Source organism: the organism of the source record quoted next, unplaced genomic scaffold (genome assembly GCF_019419815.1).
Source record: "Pyrus x bretschneideri cultivar Hongxiangsu unplaced genomic scaffold, Pyrus_bretschneideri_v1 Contig2, whole genome shotgun sequence".
NCBI classification, from domain to species: domain Eukaryota; kingdom Viridiplantae; phylum Streptophyta; class Magnoliopsida; order Rosales; family Rosaceae; genus Pyrus; species Pyrus x bretschneideri.
In genome coordinates this window covers 4,131,453-4,159,422 of record NW_025999501.1, presented here as the reverse complement: position 1 = coordinate 4,159,422, position 27,970 = coordinate 4,131,453, and the positions used below count along the sequence as shown (strand labels likewise).

The following is a 27,970-nucleotide window of genomic DNA, read 5'->3' as shown; positions in this document are numbered from 1 at the left end:
CCAGGAGATGCATCTTCCAGCTGATCGCTCTGCGTCCAAGCCAAATCTGTTTGCATAATAAGCGCTTCCACATCTTCCTCGCATACCATACGGAAACCACACTTCTGCACTTCCACTATTCGGTTTGTATGCTTCAAATGCAAATCGAAGACTGAGAGTGGATATTCTCCAAAGCTACACCATCAACATCAGTTATCCGTGACGTGTGTCATACATTAACCAGCTTGGAACTGAATCAGCTTTCCAGAAATCAAACGTTGCCGCCTCACGATGTGGAATTAAAAAAATGCCCATTCCTAGTCGCGACGAAAACTCTACTTCCACAACCAAACCACTGTCGATTTGCAGCCTAATATTTGAATTGGCCCAAATGATTCAAATCGTCCATATAGAAGCCTACTTATCATTGTGGCTCCTTCACCAAGGTGCGATAAGTCTTGTTTTTTCATTCACCCTTGGAAGAATTTGTCCTTGCAGGTTCAACAGTATTTCCAACATTGGCAAGAAAGATGGGGGAATCAAATTCCTGCGAGTTTCCTTTTTGTTTTTTTTTATTTGTTTTATCAAAATACTTCCAGTATTGTTTACTTTTAACAAAAAATCAAAATTATTCACTATCCTTTTAAAATGACATTTCATTAAAATAGAAGTTTTTTTTAAACTTTTCATTAATTTTTTTTTTTCCGTTAAAACCACAAAATCAATCTTACTACAGCATTGTCATAAAAAATGACAACGAGGTATCTTTATTTCAAAAAGAAGGAAAATACAAACTGTCAAGAGGGATGTGCAGCCTAACCTTGATCTTGATATGCTGCCAAAATCCCCAAACTCTGGAACCTATAAGAAGTAATAATTTTTTTTTAAAAACAGTACCATTTGTACCTTGTGTATTCAGGATACCTTGTATGCAATTTTACAAATTATGGAGCTGTTGCAAATGGCTATCAAGGAATTCCAAGTCCCCTTCAAAAATTCTAACACACCTCTGCCTGTCACCGCAATCAAGTATACTAAACACACCCTGATGATTGGGTACTCACATAACCGCCTCTACATCTTCCTCGTATACTAAACACACCCCACACTTCTTCGCATCCTCTATTCGTACGAACCGCTCAAATGAAAATCCAAGCTCACTGACATTCTGCCACTCATTGCCAGTAAAGAATTCATGCCGTGGAAGGATGAAGAAAAAAAGGTGGCCTCTCCAAAAAATATCGTGTCCCTCCTGGGCCATTAAACATGCTTTTCCATTGATGCTCAGTTTTATATCACTTATATCCATTTGCTTAAATCCGAATACCCCACACACCGCAAATCCCTTTAACTTATGATCAGTAGACCACCCTGGATGTAGCTCTACACTGATTGAAAATCCCACACTTCTGTGATTGAAGCACTCTGGAATTTGACTTCCAGGAACTACAAACTTGCATCCTAAACCAGGAAGTCTCGTACTCGTGCAAACTTGCTTCTCCACCCGCTTGAAACAGTTAGCAAAAAGTTTAATCACGTCTACACAAGCTGATTCCAATGCCTAGCAATTGTAAGCTTCAACACAGGATATTGTAGAAGGAAGCTCTCCGATTAATGTTTGAAGACTCTTGCAACTAGACACACCAAGGTATTCAAGTTTGGAAAGTTGACAAATACTCATGGGTAAGCTAGATAAATAATTTTCCCTTAGATCCAATACCTTAACGAGGAGGGGCAGCCGATATCATTTGGAATTCCTCCTTCCAAAATATTGCATTTACTTAGACTCAAGTGCGTTAAAGATTACAAACCAGATAAAGAAGGCAGTTCAATTATAGCAGTTTGACTCACATCAAGCCATTCCAAACTCTCAACATGGCCCAAGTCTTCTGGCAATTTTTGAAGCCTCGAGCAACCATAAACATCAAGAACTTTCAGAGACTTTAAGCCAGAAAAACTTCTTGGAAGACGTGCAAGGTTTTTGCAACCAAGCAACCTCATAACCTTAAGTCTTTCAAGCGTCCCCACAGATTGGTCAACTTCATACAATTGGTCGCAACCTGAAAGAAGCAGTTGCTCAAGATTTGGCATACCTCTGAAGTCTGGGGTTTCCACAAGATTTGGGGAGTCAGAAAGATCAAGGATTTTCAAATTGTATGAATGCTGCTATCAAGTGAAAACATAGCAAAAATTAGCTTCACATGATATTAATGTGGCTGATAAAAATCAATAAGTCAGAAAGTACCTTTATCCCCTTCCAAAGATGTTCGAGGCGACTAAAGGTCATGTGAAGTTCCACAAGATGCTCAGGACAGAAAGCTGACGGCAAAGTTTTTAGAGGAAAGTTGTGCCATTCAAGAAACCGCAAACCATTGGGAAGATATTCAAGCCCGTTAGAGAGCTTCGCCTCATATAGCCCGAGGAATCTCAGTTTTTTCATCATTGAAAAGGAATTAGCATGCACTTGGACTGGTTGTCGCTCATCCCGGCGCATGATTATACATTCAATTGTTTCTGTTCCCTAGTCAACAAGAATAAATTCTAGGTCATAACATAAGCAAAGCGGTAACTAGTACAACACCATGTTGTATACAAGACTTAATAGCAACTAGCAATCAAATTTATTATTATAATAAAAGCCTCTTACTGTATTTTCACTCAGGACACGATTGATGTCAGCACTACGCCACAACCTGCTACGCTTGCCTGGATCATCAGGAGATTCTCGGCGAACAATTTCTCGACCCATTTCTTGGAGTACATCATGCATCAATAGCTTACCGTTTGAATTAACAGTTAACAGAGATTTCTCAACAAGGACATCTATTCCAATAGGTGCATAAAAACCACTAGCTTCAAGAAGCTCTGTTACTTGATCTTTCGCCCATCCACTAAGGAAACATGCAATGTCTAGAAAAATTTTCTTCTCATTGTCATCTAGACCATCGTAGCTTATTTTAAGTGTGTCAAAAACTTCTCGATTACAAATTTCTCTTAGTTTATCCAACGCACTGTTCCATGCACTTAAACCTCTTCCGCACAAAAAAGATCCCAAGACTTTAAGAGCTAGTGGAAGACCGTTGGCATAAATTAGCACACGATTTGACAAATGAACAAAACTTGGTTCAGGGCAATCTTTCTTAAAGGCATTCCGGCTAAAAAGTTGAAGAGAGTCATCGTTATTGAGTCCTTTAACCTCAAACCGTCTCTCCACTCCGTGATTAAGTAACAAATGCTCATCTCTAGTTGTAATGAGAACTCTGCTCCCCGATTTAAACCACTCTTGATTTCCAGCCAAATATTCTAATTGACGCAAATGGTTCACATCATCAAGAATTAAAAGAACCTTTTTGTCAATTAGAAACCTGCATATCATTGCTGCTCCTTCATGAACCTCCCATATGTCATCCTTTTTTCCCATCCCGATTTTATAAAGAAGTTGCTTTTGCAGGTCAAGTATGCTACCTTTTTCGACATTACTTCTAACATCAGCTAGAAATATTTGGTATTCAAACACATGAGAGATTCTCTCGTACACAAATCTTGCAATAGTTGTCTTACCAATACCGCCCATCCCCCATATCCCAATAAAGCAACCATCATTCACCGTTGCATCCAAACACAAATCAATAATCCGTTCCGACCTTGACTCGATTGCAACAAAGTCGCCCATCACATGAGATAAAAATGTTGGGGGCAACTTTTTCCGTACCACTTGAACAATATCTTTGACAAGCTTTGCTTCAGACCTATGGAAAAGAATAGAGTTAGATATACAATTTCCAAAATGTTTTTACTATTGTTTGCATTGAGTCAAGTCAAAACACAATAATCACACACCTATATATGATGTGCATTGTATAAGAGTTATCGAACTATAGATGGAATTTGTTTAATGGCATTTATAGCTATGTCCATTGTAATTTGTGATATAATTGGCTCTATTTCTATTCCTCAAACAGAAGTCACACAAGGGGTGTAGGTGTGTGTGTCATTATATAAGGAGGACACAGTTGCGAGAAAAATCAAAACGTTACCAGTCTCTTGAATCCCACCCAGAGAAATTTGCCACTTTCGTTAAAGCATATCTCCAACTTTCCACCTCCCTTCCGTCAACCCCAGGGTTGTTTCCATATTTAATGAAGGCTTCTGCAAAACGCCCTGTTTGCTTTCGTACGTCAGAGGGATCAACATTATAAAAAATTGGCAGCACTGCTGCTCTTGCTTCCATGCACTTAAGAATATGTAAAAGTTCAATCAAGCACCACGTTGATGATGCATAATTTTCTGAGAGAACGATGAGTGCAAATCTTGATTGTTCAATTGCAGTAAGAAGTCCTGGAGAAATAGATTCCCCTTTACGAAGTTTAGGGTCATCCCTAAAAGTTATTATTCCTCGACTTTCCAATGCGGTGTGTAAGTGGTCTGTGAATCCCTTTCTAGTGTCTTCACCTCTAAAACTCAAAAATACATCATATTTCCATTCAGAAGCTGAAGCAGAGAAAGGTGTACTGGTTTCTCCTGTGCTCATCGCCACGGTACTTTCAAAAGGATTCATCATCATTTTAAGACTTGCCTCTTGGATGTATAGTAGACGAGAAGTTTTCTTCTGTTATGTGGTTTCTCTACTGCATAGAAAACACAAAATATGAATGAAGCTTTACAAATACACTACAAAGTGGCAAACATCCGTTGTTTTCTATCTTTTTATTGCTGTTTGTGTCTTGGCTTTATCTTGTTCGGAATACATGAGAAAGACCCCACACACACACATTAATGTATAAATGGTAGTATTTTGGACATTGTCAATTCTAAACTACAAAGGATATATACATGCTCAAAAACATACCTGATCATGTTAGACATTAGTGTCTCTTTAACAGAACAACATCAACAACGAAATTTATTAATTAGAAAAGAAAGAGCAAAAAATAGCTAGGATTTGGAAAGGTAAAGAAAACTGTTGTGTGAGAGCAAGGTTTGAGAGTTAATTGTACTGACCGGTGAGGTAGCACTACTGAGCTAACTATGTTTTGTTGCTTAAAACAAATGGGTCAGTCAGATTCATTGGGATTTAATGAGAGACATAAAGACAGGAGGAACTTACTCGGTTTCCTATTGCAAGTCATCAAATTTATAGTGCACTAGACAGGGTTTGAATAAGTAGGAGCCCATTTGTTAAACTTTCCATTTTTAGTTTTCATTTTTTGTTAGATACACAAGGGAAATACATCGAAGAAATGTGGATCAAAGAGTGGTGGAGGAATTGTTGTGACAACATGAACCTAAAAACTGAAATCAATTGTAAGTGGATGGGAAAAAGTGAAGTTTAGGCTTAGTAAACACTAGTCAATGGTGCCCAAGCATTGCTGGCGGATTAAAAATTGTATGAAAACTTATGTTTCAAACATGTAAATGATTGCTGTGACAGCATGAACCTAAAAACTGAAATCAATTGTAAGTAGATGGAAAAGAGTGAAGTTCAGGCTTAGTAAACAAATAAAACAGTGAATAAAAATACAACAGTGAATTAAAAATCCAATTTTCCTTGTTTACTTTCCTTTGTCTTCTCGCGTATTAAGCAAACAAATAAAACATTGAATTAAAAATACAATGATTAACTTATAATTAAAGCATTTGAAGTGTTATGCTTTTGGAATAACAAAACAAAACAACCCACACAAAATCTTACATTTTTCGCAGATGAGCCTCGACTATCAACGATGTCGTCTTGAAACCACTCCACCCTCCCGCCCAAACTTATAGGAATCCTAAATTCCTAATCCTGCATTAACCAAAATTCAAACAATTATTCAGATTCCTAATTAAAACTGCATGAACCAAAATCTTAGTAACATGAAGAAGAAAAATACTACTCACACAACAAAAATTGATAATATAAAAACCAAAATTCGTTTGAATGAACACAAAAAACCAAAATCTTATAGGAGCTTCCTTTTGAGAATCTCAAACTCAAGCCATTTCAAAATAAGTTGTTCGTATTTCCTCGAATGCATGCTAAATCTCTCTCTTAGTGCTCAAAATCCAAATGAGAACTTAAAATATACAAAACTACATTTAAGCTGAGGCTATAATGCACTAAATACCACAATACAGCAAAACAAAGATGAATTCAACACCTTGAATGTGTAAATATTCATATCTCAAACCAATTTGAAACCTAATTTTCGTCCTGAAAAACTTTGATCTATAAAACCCATTGACAATTTTCAACAAAAAACAATCAATTTAGGAAAGCAAATACAATACAGCAAAAGAGCTGTTCGATTTAGCTCCATTTAGTATGGCCAAAAGCTTGAAAAACAGCTTAGAAGCACAATTCCAAGTATTACCAAAAGCAAGCAACTCTGGGGCAAAGAGCCCACTTTCCCAAACTGAGCTTTAAGTTCAAGCCACATGATTCAAATTAATTTATCACTAATCTAGGTTCTAAAATGGTAAAAGTGAGGAAATATACCTATCACCCTGCTCGCTGTGATCTGTGAAATCCAAGTTCCACTACAAGACCCTCTGCATAGCTGCGTAACTTCCGGTGATGAACACCCTGAGAAGGTTTAGAGTAGCAGCAGATAGGTAATAGGCTCTGATCAGTCTCTGATGATCTGGAGTACCATAATAATTTCCACCAAAAATATACAAATATTTAAAGAAAATATAACTACTCTCTCAATTTTGCTGAGAAATATCTGCCACGCCATTAAATATTTCTTAAAACCTCTGTCTTCACTATCTATGTTGTATAAAAATTGGCAATAAAACCGTAAAAGACCTAAATAATTGATATATGTTTTCGGTAACCAAAAAGTTGCAATTTATTAAATTTCAGAGTCCTTGACAAACTTCAATCATGACCAGTGAAGACACGATCAACCCAGATGGGTCAACAGCAAATCCATGGGGACTTTGCAGTATGCATGAGGCGGAGGAAATTAAGTGCTTGGTGAAAGAAAAAAAAAACCAACCCCAACCCCTGATTAAGCAGATAAATGATAAATCACTCGATAAAGCTTGATTACTAGGAAGAATGAATCTCTGAAAGAGAAACTCACCACTGCTATCACTGAGCCTCAGCACAAAGGCCTTCAAACGCTGAAAAGAAAACGAAATTAAATAACAAAAACGAAATTTGAACACAAAACCTAGCTAGCAACCTGCTAACGTTGCTCAACCTGGGTTCTGGGCGATTTGAACAGGAGGAACTTTAAATTGCTTGCCCTTCACACTTGAGATATGGAAAATTAGCAGATGGTTTATAGTAGTGATTTTGATCATGATATGTAAAATTAACAACCACAGAATTTAATTGTGCCAATTAAGATGCAGAACAGACAGAGGATCTTCTACAAAGATGCATTTTAAATACCTGCGGGGGAAGCTTCCTCTCAAGCTGCACATATCTTCCAGCGGAAACTTGAAATATTAATTCATTTAAAAGCATTGATAATTAGGCGCAGTGGGGTTGCTTAAAAAAAAAGACAGACTTGCAATATTAATCAATATCTTTAGGAAGGAAGACCGATGACGGAAGCGTGGACTTAAAAGGGTAAACCGGTCATTTTACTGCAGGAAAGCTTCCTCGCAAGCTGCCTGCGTAACTTTTTTTTTTTTTATTTTATTTTTTTTTTATTTAAGTACGAAATTGTTGTACGCCTATTTGATCAAACTAATCTAGAAGATTAGAGAAACAAAGGTTCGATGGCAATTAGAGAGAGGAGAGAGTGATTTAAATGTGAGGTATGTTTGTCTTCATTGTGCCTTTATTTATAGTGGTAAGATAGGTAAAAACGTTTTCCTTTATGATTACAACTCTTAATAGGTAATCAACTTCTAATAGGAATATAAGATACATTCTCATATCTTCTACGATTTACACAAACATATTCATATTCTAAATATGACTACAACATTCTCCCTTAAGTGTGTAAATACTCAACAAACTATCGCATTAGATCTTCAGTAGAGAATGTAGAATAGTTGATGAAGTCATCGGCACAATGGGTGAACGCAAGTATGACATCCCACATCGCCTAGGGAGTGATCCTTATATGTATATTCCCATCCCTACCTAGCACGAGGCCTTTTGGGAGCTCACTGGCTTCGGGTTCCGTAGGAACTCCGAAGTTAAGCGAGACGGGGGCTAGAGCAATCCCATGATGGGTGACCCACTGGGAAGTTGCTTATGAGTTCCCAAAAACAAAACCTGTGAGGAATGGTAAGTTCAAAGCGGACAATATCGTGCTACGGTGGTGGAGTGGGCTCGGGAAGTGATTCGTCCCGGGCGGGGATGTGACAGCAAGTCTCAAATTTAAGAAAGTATGCATTTGTAGTAAAACTCACAAAACCTTGCTATGGTAAAACTCAAGGTATTGGAAAAACTCATAGACTAAGGAAAAAAAGTGAGAAGTATGCATAATGTCTAAAACAAACGTCAAATAGGACAAAAGTAGTGAACTCAAGAGAGTATGATCATCCTAGGATGGGTGCCTCATTAAAATCTCGTTCCAGTGGGAAAAATGCTCCTAATCGTAGGAAAAAAATACATTAAGATCAAGTGAGTATGCTTCTAGATACTCCTCCTGAGTTAGACATAACTTTTAAATAAGAGAACTACAAGCGATTCAATTCAGATAATTTAAGCATGTTGATTCCTTGGACGAGATTCTGAAAAGTAGACTTGGGCAATGACTTAGTGAAGAGATCAGCCAAATTGTCCTAGGAACGGATTTGCTTGACTTCAATGTTCTAATACTGCTGTTGGTGTGAGTAAAAGAACTTTGGCGCTATGTGCTTGGTGTTGTCTCTCTTGATGTATCCCTTCTTTAACTGCTCAATACATGTTGCGTTGTCTTCAAAGATTGTCATAGGAAAGTCAACAACAGATGTAAGACCACTAGTGCTTTGAATATGTTCCATGAATTCTCTCAGCTAAAAGCACTCACACAATGCTTCATGCAGGGCGAGAATCTCAGCATGGTTTGACAAAGTCGCAACTAGCATTTTCTTAGTAGATCTCCAAGATATAATGGTGTCTTTAACAGTAAAGACATAACCCCTTTGAGAAAGTGCCTTATGTGGGTCAAACAGATATCCAACATTTGCGTGACCAATAAGGTGGGAATCATTTCGAGTACCATAAGGAGTAGTAACACTCGACGATTCATAGGTATAGAACAATCCCAAATCTGTTGTACATTTGAGGTAGCAGAAAATGTCTTTAACACCATTCCAATGTCTGTGTATGGGCGCATTGTTGTATCTAACCAAAAGATTAACAGTAAATGAGTTGTCGGGTCCAGTCATTGAGCCAAGTACAATAAAGCCCCAATTGCACTTAGGTACGAAACTTCAGGTTCCAGAATATCTTCCTCATCCTCTTTTGGACAAAAGGTATCTCGTTTAACATTTCGAGTCCGAACGACCATAGGTGTACTCGAAGGCTTCACTTTATCCTCATTAAAAAGTTGCAACACCTCCTGGTGTAATTTGATTGATGTACTAGGATTCCATCTGAACAATGCTCGATCTACAGGCCGAGACAATATCGAGTTTTCCCAAGATCTTTCATTTTAAATCTGATTTCAAGTGCGTAGCAATTTCTTCAAGCTATACGGGAATTCTGATGAGTGTCATGTCATCGACATAAACTGCAACGATTGCAAATTCGAAATGTGACTTCTTTATGAGCACACATGGGCATACTTCGTTGTTCACATAACCTAGACTTGTCAAATATTCACTTAAACGGTTATACCACATCCACTTAAATTGTGTCAATCCGTAGAGTGACCTCCTCAAACTAATTGAGAGAGTGTTCCGTGGTCTAGAACTATTTGAATCAGTCAATGGAAGTCCTTCTGGAACTTTCATATATATTGCCGTATCTAGATCCCTATTGAGATACGCAGTTACCATGTCCATAAGCTGCATATTCAATTTTTCAGAAACTACCAAACTAATAAGGTAGCAAAACATTATAACGTCCATTATGGAGGCAAACTAATAAGGTAGTGGAACGTTATAACGTCCATTACGCTTTCTCACGAAAACCTACTTGTAGCCAACATGATTCACATGTGAATGAGTAGGAGTTACGGGCCCAAACACCTTACGTTTCGCAAACGAATCGAGTTTAACCTAGATTGCTTGTTTCCAGTTTAACCAATCGATTTTCATCAACGAAACGTGGTTCAATGTCATCACTAAGCATGATATCAGTAGCTACTGAGTACGCAAATGCATTGTCAACGATCATCTCATTCCGATTCTAACCTCATCCAATATTGCGTAGTGGATTAAAACCTCACGATTTTCAAGAGGCTGGCATGTTTCGTCTAAAGCATCACCGTAATCTAGAATAATCTCATGTGTTGGAACAGATGAATAAGCGATGGTTGAATTCAAACTAGGGTCACTAGTTGGTGCCGTTTTCCTCTTTCAGGGTTGTGAATCCTTTGAACCAAGGGGTTTGCCACACTTTAGGGTCGAAGCAGATGATTGGCTAACCGCCAATGTACCTTGCTGCCTAGAAGGTGAAGCCTCACTACCTTCAGGGACGGTCTGACCTTGCCAAGCGGGTTGTTGATGTACGTGAGGTATATATATCCTTGCATGTGCATTTGCAGTGGGTATATGTGATCTTGTCACCTTTGTTAGATCATTAAAAGCATCCAGTATACTTTGAAAAGTGCTCTGAAGATCAATAATTCGTCGCAGCTCAGTTTCAGACTGGGCAGTGTAGGGATCTAAATGAGACATAGTGGAAGCATACCATGATAATTCGCGGCGTTCTACTGGAACGTTAGCATGCTTATCTCCCCTTAACGACGAGAAGACTGTCTCATTAAAGTGACAATTTGCAAAACATGTGGTAAAAAGATTTTCTATCAAGGGTTCTAAATAGCGAACAATTGATGGCGAATCATAGCCGATATAGATTCTCATTTTTCTTTGAAGACCCATTTTGGTACGTAGTGGTGGTGTTATTGGCACATAAATGGCGCACCCAAACACCCATAAATGTGAGAGGTCAGGCTCGTATCCAGTGACCAATTGTAACGGTGAAGATGGTTGAGTAGCGGTGGGCCTCAGGCGGACCAGCATGGCTACATGCAATATTGCATAGCCCAAGGCCAATACCGGCAGTTTGGTTCATATAACCAAAGTATGAGCTATCAATTTAAGGTGCTTTATGAAAGCTTTTGCTAGACCGTTTTGGGTGTGAACATGGGGTATAAGATGTTCCACATCAATCTCTACTGGCATGCAATAATTGTCAAAAGATTATGGCGTAAACTCTCCAGCGTTATCCAGTCGAATCAACTTAATCGAATAATCAGGGTGGTGAGCCCTTAGCTTAATAATTTGTTCTAGGAGTTTAGCAAATGTAGAATTACGTGTAGATAATAGGCAAACATGTGACCATTGTGTCGATGCATCAACCAACACCATAAAGTATCTAAATGGTCCGCAGGTTCGTTGGATTAGTCCCCATGTTGGTTGGATAGGTCCACAAATGTCTCCTTGAATCCTCTGAAGAAACTTAGAGGGGTCATGAATAATCTTTGTATGTGAGGGTTGAGTATTCAACTTCCCTATAGAACACGCTTTGTATGGTGGGAATCCAACGTAGGGAGGTAACCGATGCCCATGTGATGATTTGAGGATACGGCGCATCATGTCACATCCAGGATGTTCTAAACGGTCATGCCAAAGCAATAGAGTGCACTGTGCATCTCACCCCGTCACTTCCCTTACATCATTGCTTGCTTGTTCCTTCTTTATCCCATCACTTGTTGTCCATACCACAGGTTACTGAACAATTGGATTGTGTTGTTCTAATGTATTCGTCCTTTTGTCTACTTCAGGATATTCAGACCAAGGAGATAATTGGGCGTGGCACTAAGAGAGAGGGGTTGTACTATATGGACGACGTTGTTTCTGGCAGAGCTAAGGCAGTTCGAGCGTCCCGGTCTAGTAATTTACAAGAAGTGTGATTGTTGCATCGTCGGTTAGGGCATGCATCTTTTGGGTATTTACGGCATATGTTACCTAGTCTATTTAGTGGAATAAATGAATCAGACTTACATTGTGAAGTATGTATTCTTGCTAAAAGCCATCGTGCTTCGTTTCCTCCTAGTATGAATAAAAGAGCTTTACCATTTGAACTTGTGCACTCGGATGTTTAAGGACCCTCCCCTGTTGTTACTTCTTCTGGGATTAAGTCGTTTGTTACGTTTGTGGATGATTGCACTCGTATGACGTGGTTGTATGTGTTAAAAAATAAAAGTGATGTTGGTATGGTATTTCGATTTTTTTCTCAGATGATTCGGACACAGTACTTGTCTGTGATTAAAGTTCTCCGTTCTGATAATGGTGGTGAGTATATTAATTGTGAGTTGTCAGAGTTTCTGTGTGATCAAGGCATTTTCCATGAAACAACCTGTCCTTATACTCCACAGCAAAATGGGGTGGCTGAATGGAAAAATCGCCATATCTTAGAAACGGCACGTGCTCTCCTTCTGGGCGCATCGGTTCCTAAGAGTTTTTGGCCTAAAGCAGTTACTTATGCCGTCTACGTGATTAATCGTATGCCATCTCGGGTGGTTGATTTTCGCACTCCTCTTCAAGCCCTCACTCACCATGTTCCAGTGGTGTCTACTCATACTCTCACCCTCCGGGTATTTGGGTGTGTGGCTTATGTGCATATTCAGAAAATTCATCGCACTAAGTTGGATCCATGTGCCCTCCGATGTGTGTTTGTTGGTTTCTCATCTCACCAAAAAGGATATAAATGTTATCATCTTGAGACTCGGCATATGTATGTTACCATGGATGTGACCTTTTCTGAATTGGAGTATTTTTATGCTCCCATATCTTCATCTTCAGATCACCAGGGGGAGAGCTGTAGTGGTGATCTGGAATGGTTGGACTTGGGAGGGAACACTGTAGCTGATGCCGTGCATAATGAGGCAGTGATCATAGATGTCGTGCATGATAATGGGGATGGAATGCCACGTCAGATTGTTGCCGAAAGCGGCATGCAGTCAGGAGTGATTGAAGCCGAGAGTGATCTGCAGTCAGGGCAGATTGTTGACAAGTCTGCGGACGTAACCCCCCCTCTCTCTAGCTCCACAGTGCTGCCTAATGAATCTTCTCTGGATATACCTGAGGTAAGGATTGTGGATGATTATGTAACTAACGCGAGTAATGATGTAAATGCATATAAGCTGCCACCGAGACAAAATCGGGGTGTGCCACCTGACAGGTTTTCTCCGGAAGGCAAAGTGAAGTATCCAATAGCCAACTATGTCTCCTGCAATGGTCTTGCACCAGAACGCAAAACCTTGGTGGACAATATGGAGGCTATTCGAGTACCAACCCATGTGGAGGAGGCTCTAAAGGATCCAAAGTGGGCAAAAGCAATGGATGAAGAAATGTTGGCATTACAGAAGAATAATACCTGGGAGGTGATGTCCTTACCAGAAGGGAAAAAAATAGTTGGATGTCGATGGGTGTTTACTGTCAAATACAAAGCCGATGGATCATTAGACAGGTACAAAGCAAGGTTGGTAGCTAAGGGATACACCCAAACATATGGTGTAGATTATCAAGAAACGTTCTCTCCAGTTGCCAAGATGAATACGGTACGTGTTCTGATATCTTTAGCTGCTAATATGGACTGGCCATTAAAACAGTTTGATGTGAAAAATGCTTTCCTCCATGGGAACTTGGAGGAAGAAGTATATATGGATTTTTATCCTGGATACAGTGCTGGCAGAAATACTGGAGTATGTCGGTTGCGTAAGTCTCTCTATGGGCTTAAGCAATCGCCTCATGCATGGTTTGATAGGTTTACTCGAGTTATGAAAAAGATTGGGTATTATCAGAGTCATTCTGATCATACATTGTTTGTTAAACAGAGGCATGAAAAAGTGACAGCTTTAATCATCTATGTAGATGACATGATTATTACTGGAGATGATTTTGATGAGATTTCAAGGTTGGAGAAAAATCTTGCGGCTGAGTTTGAAATGAAGAACCTAGGGGATTTGAAGTATTTTCTTGGAGTCGAAGTTGCTCGATCTTCGAAAGGTATTTTCTTGTCACAACGTAAGTATGCTGTGGATTTGTTAAAAGAAATTGGTATGCTGGGATGTAAGCCAGTAGATACTCCTATTGTTGAAAAACACCATCTATGTTTAGATCCGAATCAGAAATTTGTTGATAAGGGAAGATATCAGAGACTTGTAGGGAGACTAATTTATTTGGCTCATACACGTCCTGATATTGCTTATGCAGTGAGTGTAGTAGGTCAATTTATGCATTCACCGAGTGTAGATCATATGGTTGTTGTTATGCGCATCTTAGCATATTTGAAGTCTGCACCTGGGAAAGGAGTTTTATATCGGAAGCATGGACATTTGACGGTTTAAGGGTTCACAGATGCTGATTGGGCAGGAAGTGTGGGTGACCGACAGTCTACTTCGGGATATTTTACTTTTGTAGGAGGAAATTTGGTTACATGGAGAAGTAAAAAACAGAAGGTAGTATCAAGATCCTCAGCTGAGGCTGAGTATCGAGGGATGGCTCAAAGCATTTGTGAGATTCTCTGGCTTCGAAAACTCCTGAAGGGGCTTGGGTTCAAGCCAAAGGAGACCATGAGACTATACTGTGATAATAAGTCAGCGAGAGATATAGCTGATAATCCGGTACAGCATGATAGGACAAAACATGTGGAAGTTGATCGACATTTTATTAAAGAGAAACTTGAAAGGAAGATTGTGTCAATACCTTTTGTGAATTCGGAGGAGCAACTTGCAGAGTTCTAACTCATGCAGTATGTAGTCGAAAGTTTGATGACTCACTTGTCAAGTTGGGCATGTGTGATATCTATGCACCAACTTGAGGGGGAGTGTTAGTCATGAGTCAATATTAGGAAAAAAAAGGGAATGTAAATAGTAGGAGTCCTTTATTAAGTAGGTTGTTTATAAGCTTTATTTAGTTTCCTAGTTGAACACTGATTATATATATATATATATATATATATATATATATATATATATTTCTAAAGAAGCAATACAATTAAAAAATATTCCCGTAAAAGTTCTATTCGCCCATCCCCCATATCCCAATAAAGCAACCATCATTCACTGTTGCATCTAAACACAAATCAATAATCGGTATCGACCTTGACTCGATTGCAACAAAGTCGCCCACCACATGACATAATAATGTTGGGCGCAACTTTTTCCATACCACTTGAACAATATCTTTGACAAGCTTTGCTTCAGACCTATGGAAAAGAATAGAGTTAGATATACAAGTTCCAAAATGTTTTTACTATTTTTTGCATTGAGTCAAGTCAAAACACAATAATCACACACCTATATATGATGTGCATTGTATAAGAGTTATCGAACTATAGATGGAATTCGTTCAATGGCATTTATAGCTATGTCCATTGTAATTTGTGTATAATTCACACAAGGGGTGTGGGCGTGTGGGGGTGTGTGTGTGTGTGTGGGTGTGTGTCATTATATAAGGAGGACACGGTTGCGAGAAAAATCAAAACGTTACCAGTCTCGTGAATCCCACCCAGAGAAATTTGCCACTTTCGTTAAAGCATATCTCCAACTTTCCACCTCCTTTTCGTCAACCCCAGGGTTGTTTCCATATTTAATGAAGGCTTCTGCAAAATGTCCTGTTTGCTTTCGTACATCAGAGGGATCAACATTATAAAAAATTGGCAGCACTGCTGCTCTTGCTTCCATGCACTTAAGAATATGTAAAAGTTCAATCAAGCACCACGTTGATGATGCATAATTTTCTGAGAGAACGATCAGTGCAGATCTTGATTGTTCAATTGCAGTAAGAAGTCCTGGAGAAATAGATTCCCCTTTATTAAGTTTAGGGTCATCCCTAAAAGTTATTATTCCATGACTTTCCAATGCAGTGTGTAAGTGGTCTGTGAATCCCTTTCTAGTGTCCTCACCTCTAAAACTCAAAAATACATCATATTTCCTTTGAGAAGCTGAAGCAGGGAAAGGTGTACAGGTTTCTCCCGTGCTCATTGCCACGGTACTTCCGAAAGGATTCATCATCATTTTAAGACTTGCCTCTTGGATGTATAGCAGATGAGAAGTTTTCTTCTGTTATGTGGTTTCTCTACTGCATGGTAAACACAAAATATGAATGAAGCTTTACAAATACACTACAAAGTGGCAAACATCCATTGTTTTCTATCTTTTTATTGCTGTTTGTGTCTTGGCAAAGACCCCCACAGACACATTAATGTATCAATTTTAGCATTTTGGATATTGCCAATTCTAAACTACAAAGGATATATGCATGCTTTAAAAACATACCTGATCATGTTAGACATTAGTGCCTCTTTAACAGAACAACATCAACAACGAAATTTATTAATTAGAAACGAAAGAGCAAAAAATAGCTAGGATTTGGAAAATTAAAGAAAACTGTTGTGTGAGAGCAATGTTTGGGAGTTAATTGTACTGACCGGTGAGGTACCACTACTGAGCTAACTATGTTTTGTTGCTTAAAACAAATGGTTAGCAGTCGGATTCATTGGGACTTAATGAGAGACATAAAGACAGGAGGAACTTACTCGGTTTCTTATTGCAAGTCATCAAATTTATAGTGCATTAGACAAGGGAAATACATGGAAGAAATGAGGATTAAAGAGTGGTGGAGGAATTGTTGTGACAACATGAACCTAAAAACTGAAATCAATTGTAAGTAGATGGGAAAAAGTGAAGTTTAGGCTTAGTAAACACTAGTTAATGGTGCCCGCGCATTGCTACAGGATTAAAAATTTTATGAAAACTTATGTTTCAAACATGTAAATGATTGCTGTGACAGCATGAACCTAAAAACTGAAATCAATTGTAAGTAGATGGAAAAGAGTGAAGTTCAGGCTTAGTAAACAAATAAAACAGTGAATTAAAAATCCAATTTTCCTTGTTTACTTTCCTTTGTCTTCTCGCGTATTAAGCAAACAAATAATACATTGAATTAAAAATACAATGATTAACTTATAATTAAAGCATTTGAAGTGTTATGCTTTTGGAATAACAAAACAAAACAAAACAGTTTTGGTTGAGTCTCTTTAACTATGATGGTTCACTTTACACCAAGGGAAGTTCATGAATTCCTTTCTAAGCAGCTGTAAATGATTTAGACTTTGTGGTGGGATTAGTTGGATCTTTTGAAAAGATGTTCTAGTTTTTAAAATTTATTATGGATTGCAATTTGAAGGTCAAAGTTTTGTCTTGGCTAAGTTTTAGCTAGGTGTCTAGTTTGTTAAGTTTTTATTTTTGTTTGAGTCTTGTTTCTCTTGAGGACAAGCAAAAAGCTAAGTTTGGGGGTATTTTGATGAGCTGATTTTATAGTATATATTTAACCCTATTCTTGGTATATTTTGGTTAATATTTTAAAAGAATTTTGGAGTAATTCTAGTTGGAGGATGTTCGTGAGTCATTTGGCTTGATCGTATCAAAATATCAGAATTTTCTACCAAGCGATTATTTTCTGGCGATAAAATAAATGAGCAATGCGCAGTGCTGGAATAGTGACGTTTTGGGCTTGAATTGCATTTGTGAAGTCCAAGATGACCTCGGATGGATTTGTGGCCTTCTGGAGATGTGTTCAGACAGATTTGGAGGATTTGGAGGATTTCTGAGGCTAAAACGTGGCTGGACAGTTCCCTTGCAGTTTTTCCTAGTTTAATTATGACTTTATTTTCTAAGTATTTTATTTTATTATTTACTTCCCTAGTTGGAATAAGAGACCTATGTTTTAGGGTTTGTAGGGGGCTCAGCAATTATATTGCTTGGACGTTCTTAAATAGAGGGGGTAATTTTTTATGAGCTTGGAGAGACAAAGAGTGATTGCTAGGGTTCGTGGATATTTTCTACTTTAAGGTGTTTTCGTTCCTTTGACTCATTTTGAATGATATTTCCTTTGATTTTTATTATGAGTATGTGTAACTAATTCTTTTGCTAGGGTTAGGCCATGAACCATAGCATGAATATGTAATTTTATTAATTTTCTTATGAATGGATGCATGTTTGTTTTGAATTATTAATCACCACGATTAAATCTATCTATATATTTTAATGATTGATCACCATTAAGGTATTTAAACAAGTTATTTGATGCAATTTTTGTTAGAACATCACCCTGAAATTGAGGAGAGCTTCTTGTGATTAGTAATTGTAAGTTCACTCAAGGCGAACATCACACTCTTGAGGGTTGCATGGTTTTTCAAAGGGTTTTCACGAAGTTTAATGAGTCTTGCATGTTTATATTTAATCTGAACATCACAGACGGATTGCATGTTAGATATACGTTTTCGCTTGAACATCACAAGGAAAATATGCGTTAGGAAAACCTAACCTTCAAAGCATGGATGTGGAAATTTATAAGTAATTGATAGAATTGCATAGGATTGTAACGGTGACGGCTTAACCCTTGTCTTTCCCTAAATTGTTTTAATTAAAAAACGTTTTTCGGTTTGCTACCTTTATTTTCTAACTTCTAGGTTCTTTAATTGTTAATTCAACATTTTCAAACTCAAAAATCTCAAATCTTTGATAAAAATCTGTTTCAATAGTTAATTAAGAGTTGATTTAATTATGAATTAATCAAACAATCTTTGTGGACAATGACCTTGCATGAGCAATTATACTATAATTACCTTATATTCTTGCAAGTATTTTCAATGATTTTAATCCTATTTGCATGTGGTAAAAATCATAATCACAAACCACTGTCGATTTCCAGCCTAATATTTGAATTGGCCCAAATGATTCAAATCGTCCATATAGAAGCCTACTTATCATTGTGGCTCCTTCACCAAGGTCCGATAAGTCTTGTTTTTTCATTCACCCTTGCAAGAATTTGTCCTTGCAGGTTCAACAGTATTTCCAACATTGGCAAGAAAGATGGGGGAATCAAATTCCTGCGAGTTTCCTTTTTTATTTTTTTTTATTTGTTTTATCAAAATACTTCCAGTACTGTTCACTTTTAACAAAAAATCAAAACTATTCTCTATACCTCTGTCTCACACACCTATGTCTCACACACCGCAATCAAGTATACTAAACACACCCTGATGATTGGGCACTCACATAACCGCCTCTACATCTTCCTCGTATACTAAACACACCCCACACTTCTTCGCATCCTCTATTCGTACGAACCGCTCAAATGAAAATCCAAGCTCACTGACATTCTGCCACTCATTGCCAGTAAAGAATTCATGCCGTGGAAGGAAGAAGAAAAAAAGGTGGCCTCTCCAAAAAAGATCGTGTCCCTCCTGGGCCATTAAACATGCTTTTCCATTGATGCTCAGTTTTATATCACTTATATCCATTTGCTTAAATCCGAATACCCCACACACCGCAAATCCCTTTAACTTATGATCAGTAGACCACCCTGGATGTAGCTCTACACTGATTGAAAATCCCACACTTCTGTGATTGAAGCACTCTGGAATTTGACTTCCAGGAACTACAAACTTGCATCCTAAACCAGGAAGTCTCGTACTCGTGCAAACTTGCTTCTCCACCCGCTTGAAACAGTTAGCAAAAAGTTTAATCACGTCTACACAGGCTGATTCCAATGCCTCGCAATTGTAAGCTTCAACACAGGATATTGTAGAAGGAAGCTCTCCGATTAATGTTTGAAGACTCTTGCAACTAGACACACCAAGGTATTCAAGTTTGGAAAGTTGACAAATACTCATGGGTAAGCTAGATAAATAATTTTCCCTTAGATCCAATACCTTAACGAGGAGGGGCAGCCGATATCATTTGGAATTCCTCCTTCCAAAATATTGCATTTACTTAGACTCAAGTGCGTTAAAGATTACAAACCAGATAAAGAAGGCAGTTCAATTATAGCATTTCGGCAAGCCAATCCAAAAACTTTACATGGCCCAAGTCTTCTGGCAATTTTTCAAGCCTCCAGCAACCATAAACATCAAGAATTTCCAGAGACTTTAAGCCAGAAAAACTTCTTGGAAGACGTGCAAGGTTTTTGCAACGAAGCAACCTCATAAACGTAAGTCTTTCAAGTGTCACCACAGATTGGTCAACTTCATACAATTGGTCGCAATTTGAAAGAAGCAGTTGCTCAAGATTTGGCATACCTCTGAAGTCTGGGGTTTCCACAAGATTTGGGGAGTCAGAAAGATCAAGGATTTTCAAATTGTATGAATGCTGCTATCAAGTGAAAACATAGCAAAAATTAGCTTCACATGATATTAATGTGGCTGATAAAAATCAATAAGTCAGAAAGTACCTTTATCCCCTTCCAAAGATGTTCAAGGCGACTAAAGGTCATGCGAAGTTCCACAAGATGCTCAGGACAGAAAGCTGACGGCAAAGTTTTTAGAGGAAAGTTGTGCCATTCAAGAAACCGCAAACTATTGGGAAGATATTCAAGCCCGTTAGAGAGCTTCGCCTCATATAGCCGGAGGAATCTCAGTTTTTTCATCATTGAAAAGGATTTAGCATGCACTTGGACTGTTCGTCGCTCATCCCGGCGCATGATTATACATTCAATTTTTTCTGTTCCCTAGTCAACAAGAATAAATTCTAGGTCATAACGTAAGCAAAGCGGTAACTAGTACAACACCATGTTGTATACAAGACTTAATAGCAACGAGCAATCAAATTTATTATTATAATAAAAGTCTCTTACTGTATTTTCACTCAGGACACGATTGATGTCAGCACTACGCCACAACCTGCTACGCTTGCCTGGATCATCAGGAGATTCTCGGCGAACAATTTCTTGACCCATTTCTTGGAGTACATCATGCATCAATAGCCTACCGTTTGAATTAACAGTTAACAGAGATTTCTCAACAAGGACATCTATTCCAATAGGTGCATAAAAACCACTAGCTTCAAGAAGCTCTGTTACTTGACCTTTCGCCCATCCACTAAAGAAACATGCAATGTCTAGAAAAATTTTCTTCTCATTGTCATCTAGACCATCGTAGCTTATTTTAAGTGTCTCAAAAACTTCTGAATTACAAATTTCTCTTAGTTTATCCAACGCACTGTTCCATGCACTTAAACCTCTTCCGTACAAAAAAGATCCCAAGACTTTAAGAGCTAGTGGAAGACCGTTGGCATAAATTACCACACGATTTGACAAATGAACAAAACTTGGTTGAGGGCAATCTTTCTTAAAGGCCTTCCGGCTAAAAAGTTGAAGAGAGTCATCGTTATTGAGTCCTTTAACCTCAAACCGTCTCTCCACTCCGTGATTAAGTAACAAATGCTCATCTCTAGTTGTAATGACAACTCTGCTCCCCGATTTAAACCACTCTTGATTTCCAGCCAAATATTCTAATTGACGCAAATGGTTCACATCATCAAGAATTAAAAGAACCTTTTTGTCACTTAGAAACCTGCATATCATTGCTGCTCCTTCATGAACCTCCCATATGTCATCCTTTTTTTCCATCCCGATTTTACAAAGAAGTTGCTTTTGCAGGTAAGGTATGCCACCTTTTTCGACATTACTTCTAACATCAGCTAGAAATATTTGGTATTCAAACACATGAGAGATTCTCTCGTACACAACTCTTGCAATAGTTGTCTTACCAATACCGCCCATCCCCCATATCCCAATAAAGCAACCATCATTCACCGTTGCATCTAAACACAAATCAATAATCGGTTTCGACCTTGACTCGATTGCAACAAAGTCGCCCACCACAGGACATAAAAATGTTGGGCGCAACTTTTTCCATACCACTTGAACAATATCGTTGACAAGCTTGGCTTCAGACCTATGGAAAAGAATAGAGTTAGATATACAATTTCCAAAATGTTTTTACTATTTTTTGCATTGAGTCAAGTCAAAACACAATAATCACACACCTATATATGATGTGCATTGTATAAGAGTTATCGAACTATAGATGGAATTCGTTTAATGGCATTTATAGCTATGTCCATTGTAATTTGTCATATAATTGGCTCTATTTCTATTCCTCAAACAGAAGTCACACAAGGGGTGTAGGCGTGTGTGTCATTATATAAGGAGGACACAGTTGCGAGAAAAATCAAAACGTTACCAGTCCTTTGAATCCCACCCAGAGAAACTTGCCACTTTCGTTAAAGCATATCTCCAACTTTCCACCTCCCTTTTGTCAACCCCAGGGTTGTTTCCATATTTAATGAAGGCTTCTTCAAAACACCCTGTTTGCTTTCGTACGTCAGAGGGATCAACATTATAAAAAATTGGTAGCACTGCTGCTCTTTCTTCCATGCACTTAAGAATATGTAAAAGTTCAATCAAGCACCACGTTGATGATGCATAATTTTCTGAGAGAACGATGAGTGCAAATCTTGATTGTTCAATTGCAGTAAGAAGTCCTGGAGAAATAGGTTCCCCTTTATGAAGTTTAGGGTCATCCCTAAAAGTTTTTATTCCTTGACGTTCCAATGCGGTGTGTAAGTGGTCTGTGAATCCCTTTCTAGTGTCTTCACCTCTAAAACTCAAAAATACATCATATTTCCATTCAGAAGCTGAAGCAGGGAAAGGTGTACTGGTTTCTCCCGTACTCATCACCACGGTACTCCCAAGAGGATTCATCATCATTTTAAGACTTGCCTCTTGGATGTATAGTAGACGAGAAGTTTTCTTCTGTTATGTGGTTTCTCTACTGCATAGAAAACACAAAATATAAATGAAGCTTTACAAATACACTACAAAGTCGCAAACATCCGTTGTTTTCTATCTTTTTATTGCTGTTTGTGTCTTGGCTTTATCTTGTTCGGAATACATGAGAAAGACCCCACACACACACATTAATGTATAAATGGTAGTATTTTGGACATTGCCAATTCTAAACTACAAAGGATATATACATGCTTTAAAAACATACCTGATCATGTTAGACATTAGTGTCTCTTTAACAGAACGACATCAACAACGAAATTTATTAATTAGAAATGAAAGAGCAAAAAATAGCTAGGATTTGGAAAAGTAAAGTAAACTGTTGTGTGAGAGCGAAGTTTGGGAGTTAATTGTATTGACCGGTGAGGTACCACTACTGAGCTAACTATGTTTTGTTGCTTAAAACAAATGGGTCAGTCAGATTCATTGGGACTTAATGAGAGACATAAAGACAGGAGGAACTTACTTGGTTTCCTATTGCAAGTCATCAAATTTATAGTGCACTAGACAGGGTTTGAATAAGTAGGAGCCCATTTGTTAAACTTTCCGTTTTTAGTTTTCATTTTTTGTTAGATACACAAGGGAAATACATCGAAGAAATGTGGATCAAAGAGTGGTGGAGGAATTGTTGTGACAACATGAACCTAAAAACTGAAATCAATTGTAAGTGGATGGGAAAAAGTGAAGTTTAGGCTTAGTAAACACTAGTCAATGGTGCCCAAGCATTGCTGGCGGATTAAAAATTGTATGAAAACTTATGTTTCAAACATGTAAATGATTGCTGTGACAGCATGAACCTAAAAACTGAAATCAATTGTAAGTAGATGGAAAAGAGTGAGGTTCAGGCTTAGTAAACAAATAAAACAGTGAATAAAAATACAACAGTGAATTAAAAATCCAATTTTCCTTGTTTACTTTCCTTTGTCTTCTCGCGTATTTTGTCTTCTCGCGTATTAAGCAAACAAATAAAACATTGAATTAAAATACAATGATTAACTTACAATTAAAGCATTTGAAGTGTTATGCTTTTGGAATAACAAAACAAAACAACCCACACAAAATCTTACATTTTTCACAGATGAGCCTCGACTATCAACGATGTCGTCTTGAAACCACTCCACCCTCCAGCCACAAACTTATAGGAATCCTAAATTCCTAATCCTGCATTAACCAAAATTCAAACAATTATTCAGATTCCTAATTAAAACTGCATGAACCAAAATCTTAGTAACATGAAGAAGAAAAATACTACTCACACAACAAAAATTGATAATATAAAAACCGAAATTCGTTTGAATGAACTCAAAAAACCAAAATCTTATAGGAGCTTCCTTTTGAGAATCTCAAACTCTAGCCATTTCAAAATAAGTTGTTCGTATTTCCTCGAATACATGCTAAATCTCTCTCTTAGTGCTCAAAATCCAAATGAGAACTTAAAATATACAAAACTACATTTAAGCTGAGGCTATAATGCACTAAATACCACAATACAGCAAAACAAAGATGAATTCAACACCTTGAATGTGTAAATATTCATATCTCAAACCAATTTGAAACCTAATTTTCATCCTGAAAAACTTTGATCTATAAAACCCATTGACAATTTTCAACAAAAAACAATCAATTTAGGAAAGCAAATACAATGCAGCAAAAGAGCTGTCGATTTAGCTCCATTTACTATGGCCAAAAGCTTGAAAAACAGCTTAGAAGCACAATTCCGAGTATTACCAAAAGCAAGCAACTTTGGGGCAAAGAGCCCACTTTCCCAAACTGAGCTTTAAGTTCATGCCACATGATTCAAATTAATTTATCACTAATCTAAGTTCTAAAATGGTAAAAGTGAGGAAATATACCTATCACCCTGCTCGTTGTGATCTGTGAAATCCAAGTTCCACTACAAGACCCTCTGCATAGCTGCGTAACTTCCGGTGATGAACACCCTGAGAAGGTTTAGAGTAGCAGCAGATAGGTAATAGGGCCTGATCAGTCTCTGATGATCTGGAGTACCATAATAATTTCCACCAAAAAATATACAAATATTTAAAGAAAATATAACTACTCTCTCAATTTTGCTGAGAAATATCTGCCACGCGATTAAATATTTCTTAAAACATCTGTCTTCACTATCTATGTTGTATAAAAATTGGCAATAAAACCGTAAAAGACCTAAATAATTGATATATGTTTTCAGTAACCAAAAAGTTGCAATTTATTAAATTTCAGAATCCTTGACAAACTTCAATCATGACCAGTGAAGACACGATCAACCCAGATGGGTCAACAGAAAATCCATGGGGGCTTTGCAGTACGCATGAAGCGGAGGAAATTAAGTGCTTGGTGAGAGAAAAAAAAAACCAACCCCAACCCCAGATTAAGCAGATAAATGATAAATCACTCGATAAAGCTTGATTACTAGGAAGAAGGAATCTCTGAAAGAGAAACTCACCACTGCTATCACTGAGCCTCAGCACAGAGGCCTTCAAACGCTGAAAAGAAAACGAAATTAAATAACAAAAACGAAATTTGAACACAAAACCTAGCTAGCAACCTGCTAACGTTGCTCAACCTGGGTTCTGGGCGATTTGAACAGGAGGAACTTTAAATTGCTTGCCCTTCACACTTGAGATATGGAAAATTAGCAGATGGTTTATAGTAGTGATTTTGATCATGATATGTAGAATTAACAACCACAGAATTTAATTGTGCCAATTAAGATGCAACAGACAGAGGATCTTCTACAAAGATGCATTTTAAATACCTGCGGGGGAAGCTTCCTCTCAAGCTGCACATATCTTCCTGCGGAAACTTGAAATATTAATTCATTAAAAAGCATTGATAATTAGGCGCACTGGGGTTGCTGGGTTGAATTATAAAAAAATACAGACAGACTTGCAATATTAATCAATATCTTTTGGAAGGAAGACCGATGACGGAAGCGTGGACTTAAAAGGGTAAACCGGTCATTTTACTGCGGGAAAGCTTCCTCGCAAGCTGCCGGCGTAACTTTCTTTTTTTTTTTTTTTTTTTTTTCAGAAAAGTACGAAATTGTTGTAAGCTTATTTGATCGAACTAATCTAGAAGATTAGAGAAACAAAGGGTCGGTGTTAATTAGAGAGAGGAGAGAGTGATTTAAATATGAGGTATGTTTGTCCTCATTGTACCTTTATTTATAGTGGTAAGATAGGTAAAAACGTTTTTCTTTATGATTACAATTCTTAATAGGTAATCAACTCCTAATAGGAATATAAGATATATTCTCATATCTTCTAGGATTTACACAATCATATTCATATTCTAAATATGACTGCAACATTCTCCCTTGAGTGTGTAAATACTCAACAAACTATCACATCAGATCTTCAGTAGAGAATGTAGAATAGTTGATGAAGTCATCGGCACAATGGGTGAACGCAAATCTCAAATTTATGAAAGTATGCATTTGTAGTAAAATTCACAAAACCTTGCTATGGTAAAACCTAAGGTATTGGAAAAACCCATAGACTAAGGAAAAAAGTGAGAAGTATGCATAATGTCTAAAACAAACGTCAAATACGATAAAAGTAGTGAACTCAACAGAGTATGATCATCCTAGGATTGGTGCCTCATTAAAACCTTGTTCCAATGGGAAAAATGCTCCTAATCGTAGGAAAAAAAAGTACATTAAGATCAAGTGAGTATGCTTCTAGATACTCCTCCTGAATTAGACATAACTTCTAAATTAGAGAACTACAACCGATTCAACTCAGATAATTTAAGCATGTTGATTCCTTGGACGAGATTCTGAAAAGTAGACTTGGGCAATGATTTGGTGAAGAGATCAACCAGATTGTCTTAGGAACAGATTTGCTTGACTTCAATGTTCTGATACTGCTGCTGTTGGTATGAGTAAAAGAACTTTGGCGCTATGTGCTTAATGTTGTCTCCCTTGATGTATCCTTTCTTTAACTGCTCAATACATGTTGCATTGTCTTCAAAGATTGTCATAGGAAAGTCAACGACAGATGTAAGACCATTAGTGCTTTGAATATGTTCCATGATTTCTCTCAGCTAAAAGCACTCACACAATGCTTCATGCAGGGCAAGAATCTCAACATGGTTCAACAAAGTCGCAACTAGTGTTTTCTTGGTAGATCTCCAAGATATAACGGTGTCTCAACAGTAAAGACATAACCCATTTGAGAACGTGCCCTATATGAGTCAGACAGATATCCAGCATTTGCGTAACCAATAAGGTGGGAATCATTTTGAGTACCATAAAGGGCAGTAACACTCGAAGATTCACAGGTATAGAACAATCCCAAATCTGTTGTACATTTAAGGTAGCAGAAAATGTCTTTAACACCATTCCAGTGTCTGTGTGTGGGCGCATTGCTGTATCCAGCCAAAAGATTAACAGTAAATAAGATGTCGGGTCCAGTGCATTGAGCCAAGTACAATAAAGCCCCAATTGCACTTAGGTACGAAACTTCAAGTTCCAAAATATCTTCCTCATCCTCTTTTGGACAAAAGGGATCTCGTTTAACATTTAGAGTCCGAACGACCATAGGTGTACTCGAAGGCTTCACTTTATCCTCATTAAAAAGTCGCAACACCTTTTGGGTGTAATTTGATTGATGTACTAGGATTCCATTTGAACAATGCTCGATCTCCAGGCCGAGGCAATATCGAGTTTTCCCAAGATCTTTCATTTTAAATCTGATTTCAAGTGCATAGCAATTTCTTCAAGCTATACGGGAATTCTGATGAGGGTCATGTCATCGACATAAACTACAACGATTGCAAATCCGAAATGTGACTTCTTTATGAACACGCATGGGCATAATTCGTTGTTCACATAACCCTGACTTGTCAAATATTCACTCAGACGGTTATACCACATCCACCTGGATTGTGTCAATCCGTAGAGTGACCTCCTCAACCTAATTGAAAGAATGTTCTGTGGTTTAGAACTATTTGAAACAGTCAATGGAAGTGCTTCTGGAACTTTCATATATATCGCCGTATCTAGATCCCTATTAAGATACGCAGTTACCATGTCCATAAGCTGCATATTCAGTGTTTTAGAAACTACCAAACTAATAAGGTAGCGGAACGTTATAACGTCCATTACGGAGGAATACGTCTCCTCATAATCAATCCCAGGGCATTGAGAAAATGCTTTTTATCGCACTATTTCATTCTTTTCATTACGTTTCCTCACGAAAACCTACTTGTAGCCAAAGGGATTCACATGTAAATGAGTAGGAGTTAC

The 27,970-nt window shown here is 37.8% G+C and overlaps 2 protein-coding genes across 5 annotated transcripts; both read right to left on the bottom strand.

Moving 5' to 3' along the window:
- Positions 1-710: 710 nt before the first annotated feature.
- On the bottom strand, positions 711-25,453 carry LOC103962375 (disease resistance protein RUN1). 4 transcript variants are annotated; one of them, XR_007258008.1, is made up of 8 exons: positions 25,166-25,453; positions 24,573-24,659; positions 23,787-23,880; positions 22,115-22,705; positions 20,725-21,826; positions 20,323-20,598; positions 19,090-20,243; positions 711-986 (listed from the first exon to the last, which is right to left on the bottom strand). XR_007258008.1 is itself a non-coding variant. In XM_048583119.1 (7 exons), exons 4-7 carry the CDS (start codon positions 22,639-22,641, stop codon positions 1,783-1,785), a joined length of 2,268 nt encoding a protein of 755 aa, XP_048439076.1. In that variant the 5' UTR covers positions 22,642-22,705; positions 23,787-23,880; positions 24,573-24,659; positions 25,166-25,453; the 3' UTR covers positions 711-1,782. The 4 variants fall into 4 exon arrangements, 2 of the variants coding, with proteins under 2 accessions (XP_048439076.1, XP_048439077.1); XR_007258009.1 differs by having other exon boundaries at positions 19,090-20,240; positions 25,166-25,449; XM_048583119.1 differs by lacking the exons at positions 19,090-20,243; positions 20,323-20,598; positions 20,725-21,826 and adding exons at positions 2,225-2,500; positions 2,627-3,728 and having other exon boundaries at positions 711-2,145.
- LOC125476692 (secreted RxLR effector protein 161-like) lies at positions 24,614-27,263 on the bottom strand. The gene is made up of 4 exons (XM_048583029.1): positions 26,891-27,263; positions 25,478-25,515; positions 25,166-25,205; positions 24,614-24,717 (listed from the first exon to the last, which is right to left on the bottom strand). The coding sequence occupies exons 1-4, from the start codon at positions 27,261-27,263 to the stop codon at positions 24,614-24,616; spliced, it is 555 nt and encodes a 184-aa protein (XP_048438986.1).
- Positions 27,264-27,970: the final 707 nt, after the last annotated feature.

Bases quoted from the DNA above. Each gene is read 5' to 3' on its own strand.
- LOC103962375 (XM_048583119.1), bottom strand. From the start codon at position 22,641: ATGATGATGAATCCTCTTGGGAGTACCGTGGTGATGAGTACGGGAGAA. The intron at 3,729-22,114 runs GTAACGTTTTGA...TCTTTTCCATAG, and splicing joins GGGTGGGATTCAAAGGACTG to GTCTGAAGCAAAGCTTGTCA. The intron at 2,146-2,224 runs GTACTTTCTGAC...TTCACTTGATAG, and splicing joins ATCTTTGGAAGGGGATAAAG to CAGCATTCATACAATTTGAA.
- LOC125476692 (XM_048583029.1), bottom strand. From the start codon at position 27,263: ATGGTCGTTCGGACTCTAAATGTTAAACGAGATCCCTTTTGTCCAAAA. The intron at 25,206-25,477 runs GTATTTAAAATG...TTTTCTTTTCAG, and splicing joins AGAGGAAGCTTCCCCCGCAG to CGTTTGAAGGCCTCTGTGCT. The intron at 24,718-25,165 runs GTGAGTTTCTCT...ATGGTACTCCAG, and splicing joins GAGGCTCAGTGATAGCAGTG to ATCATCAGAGACTGATCAGG.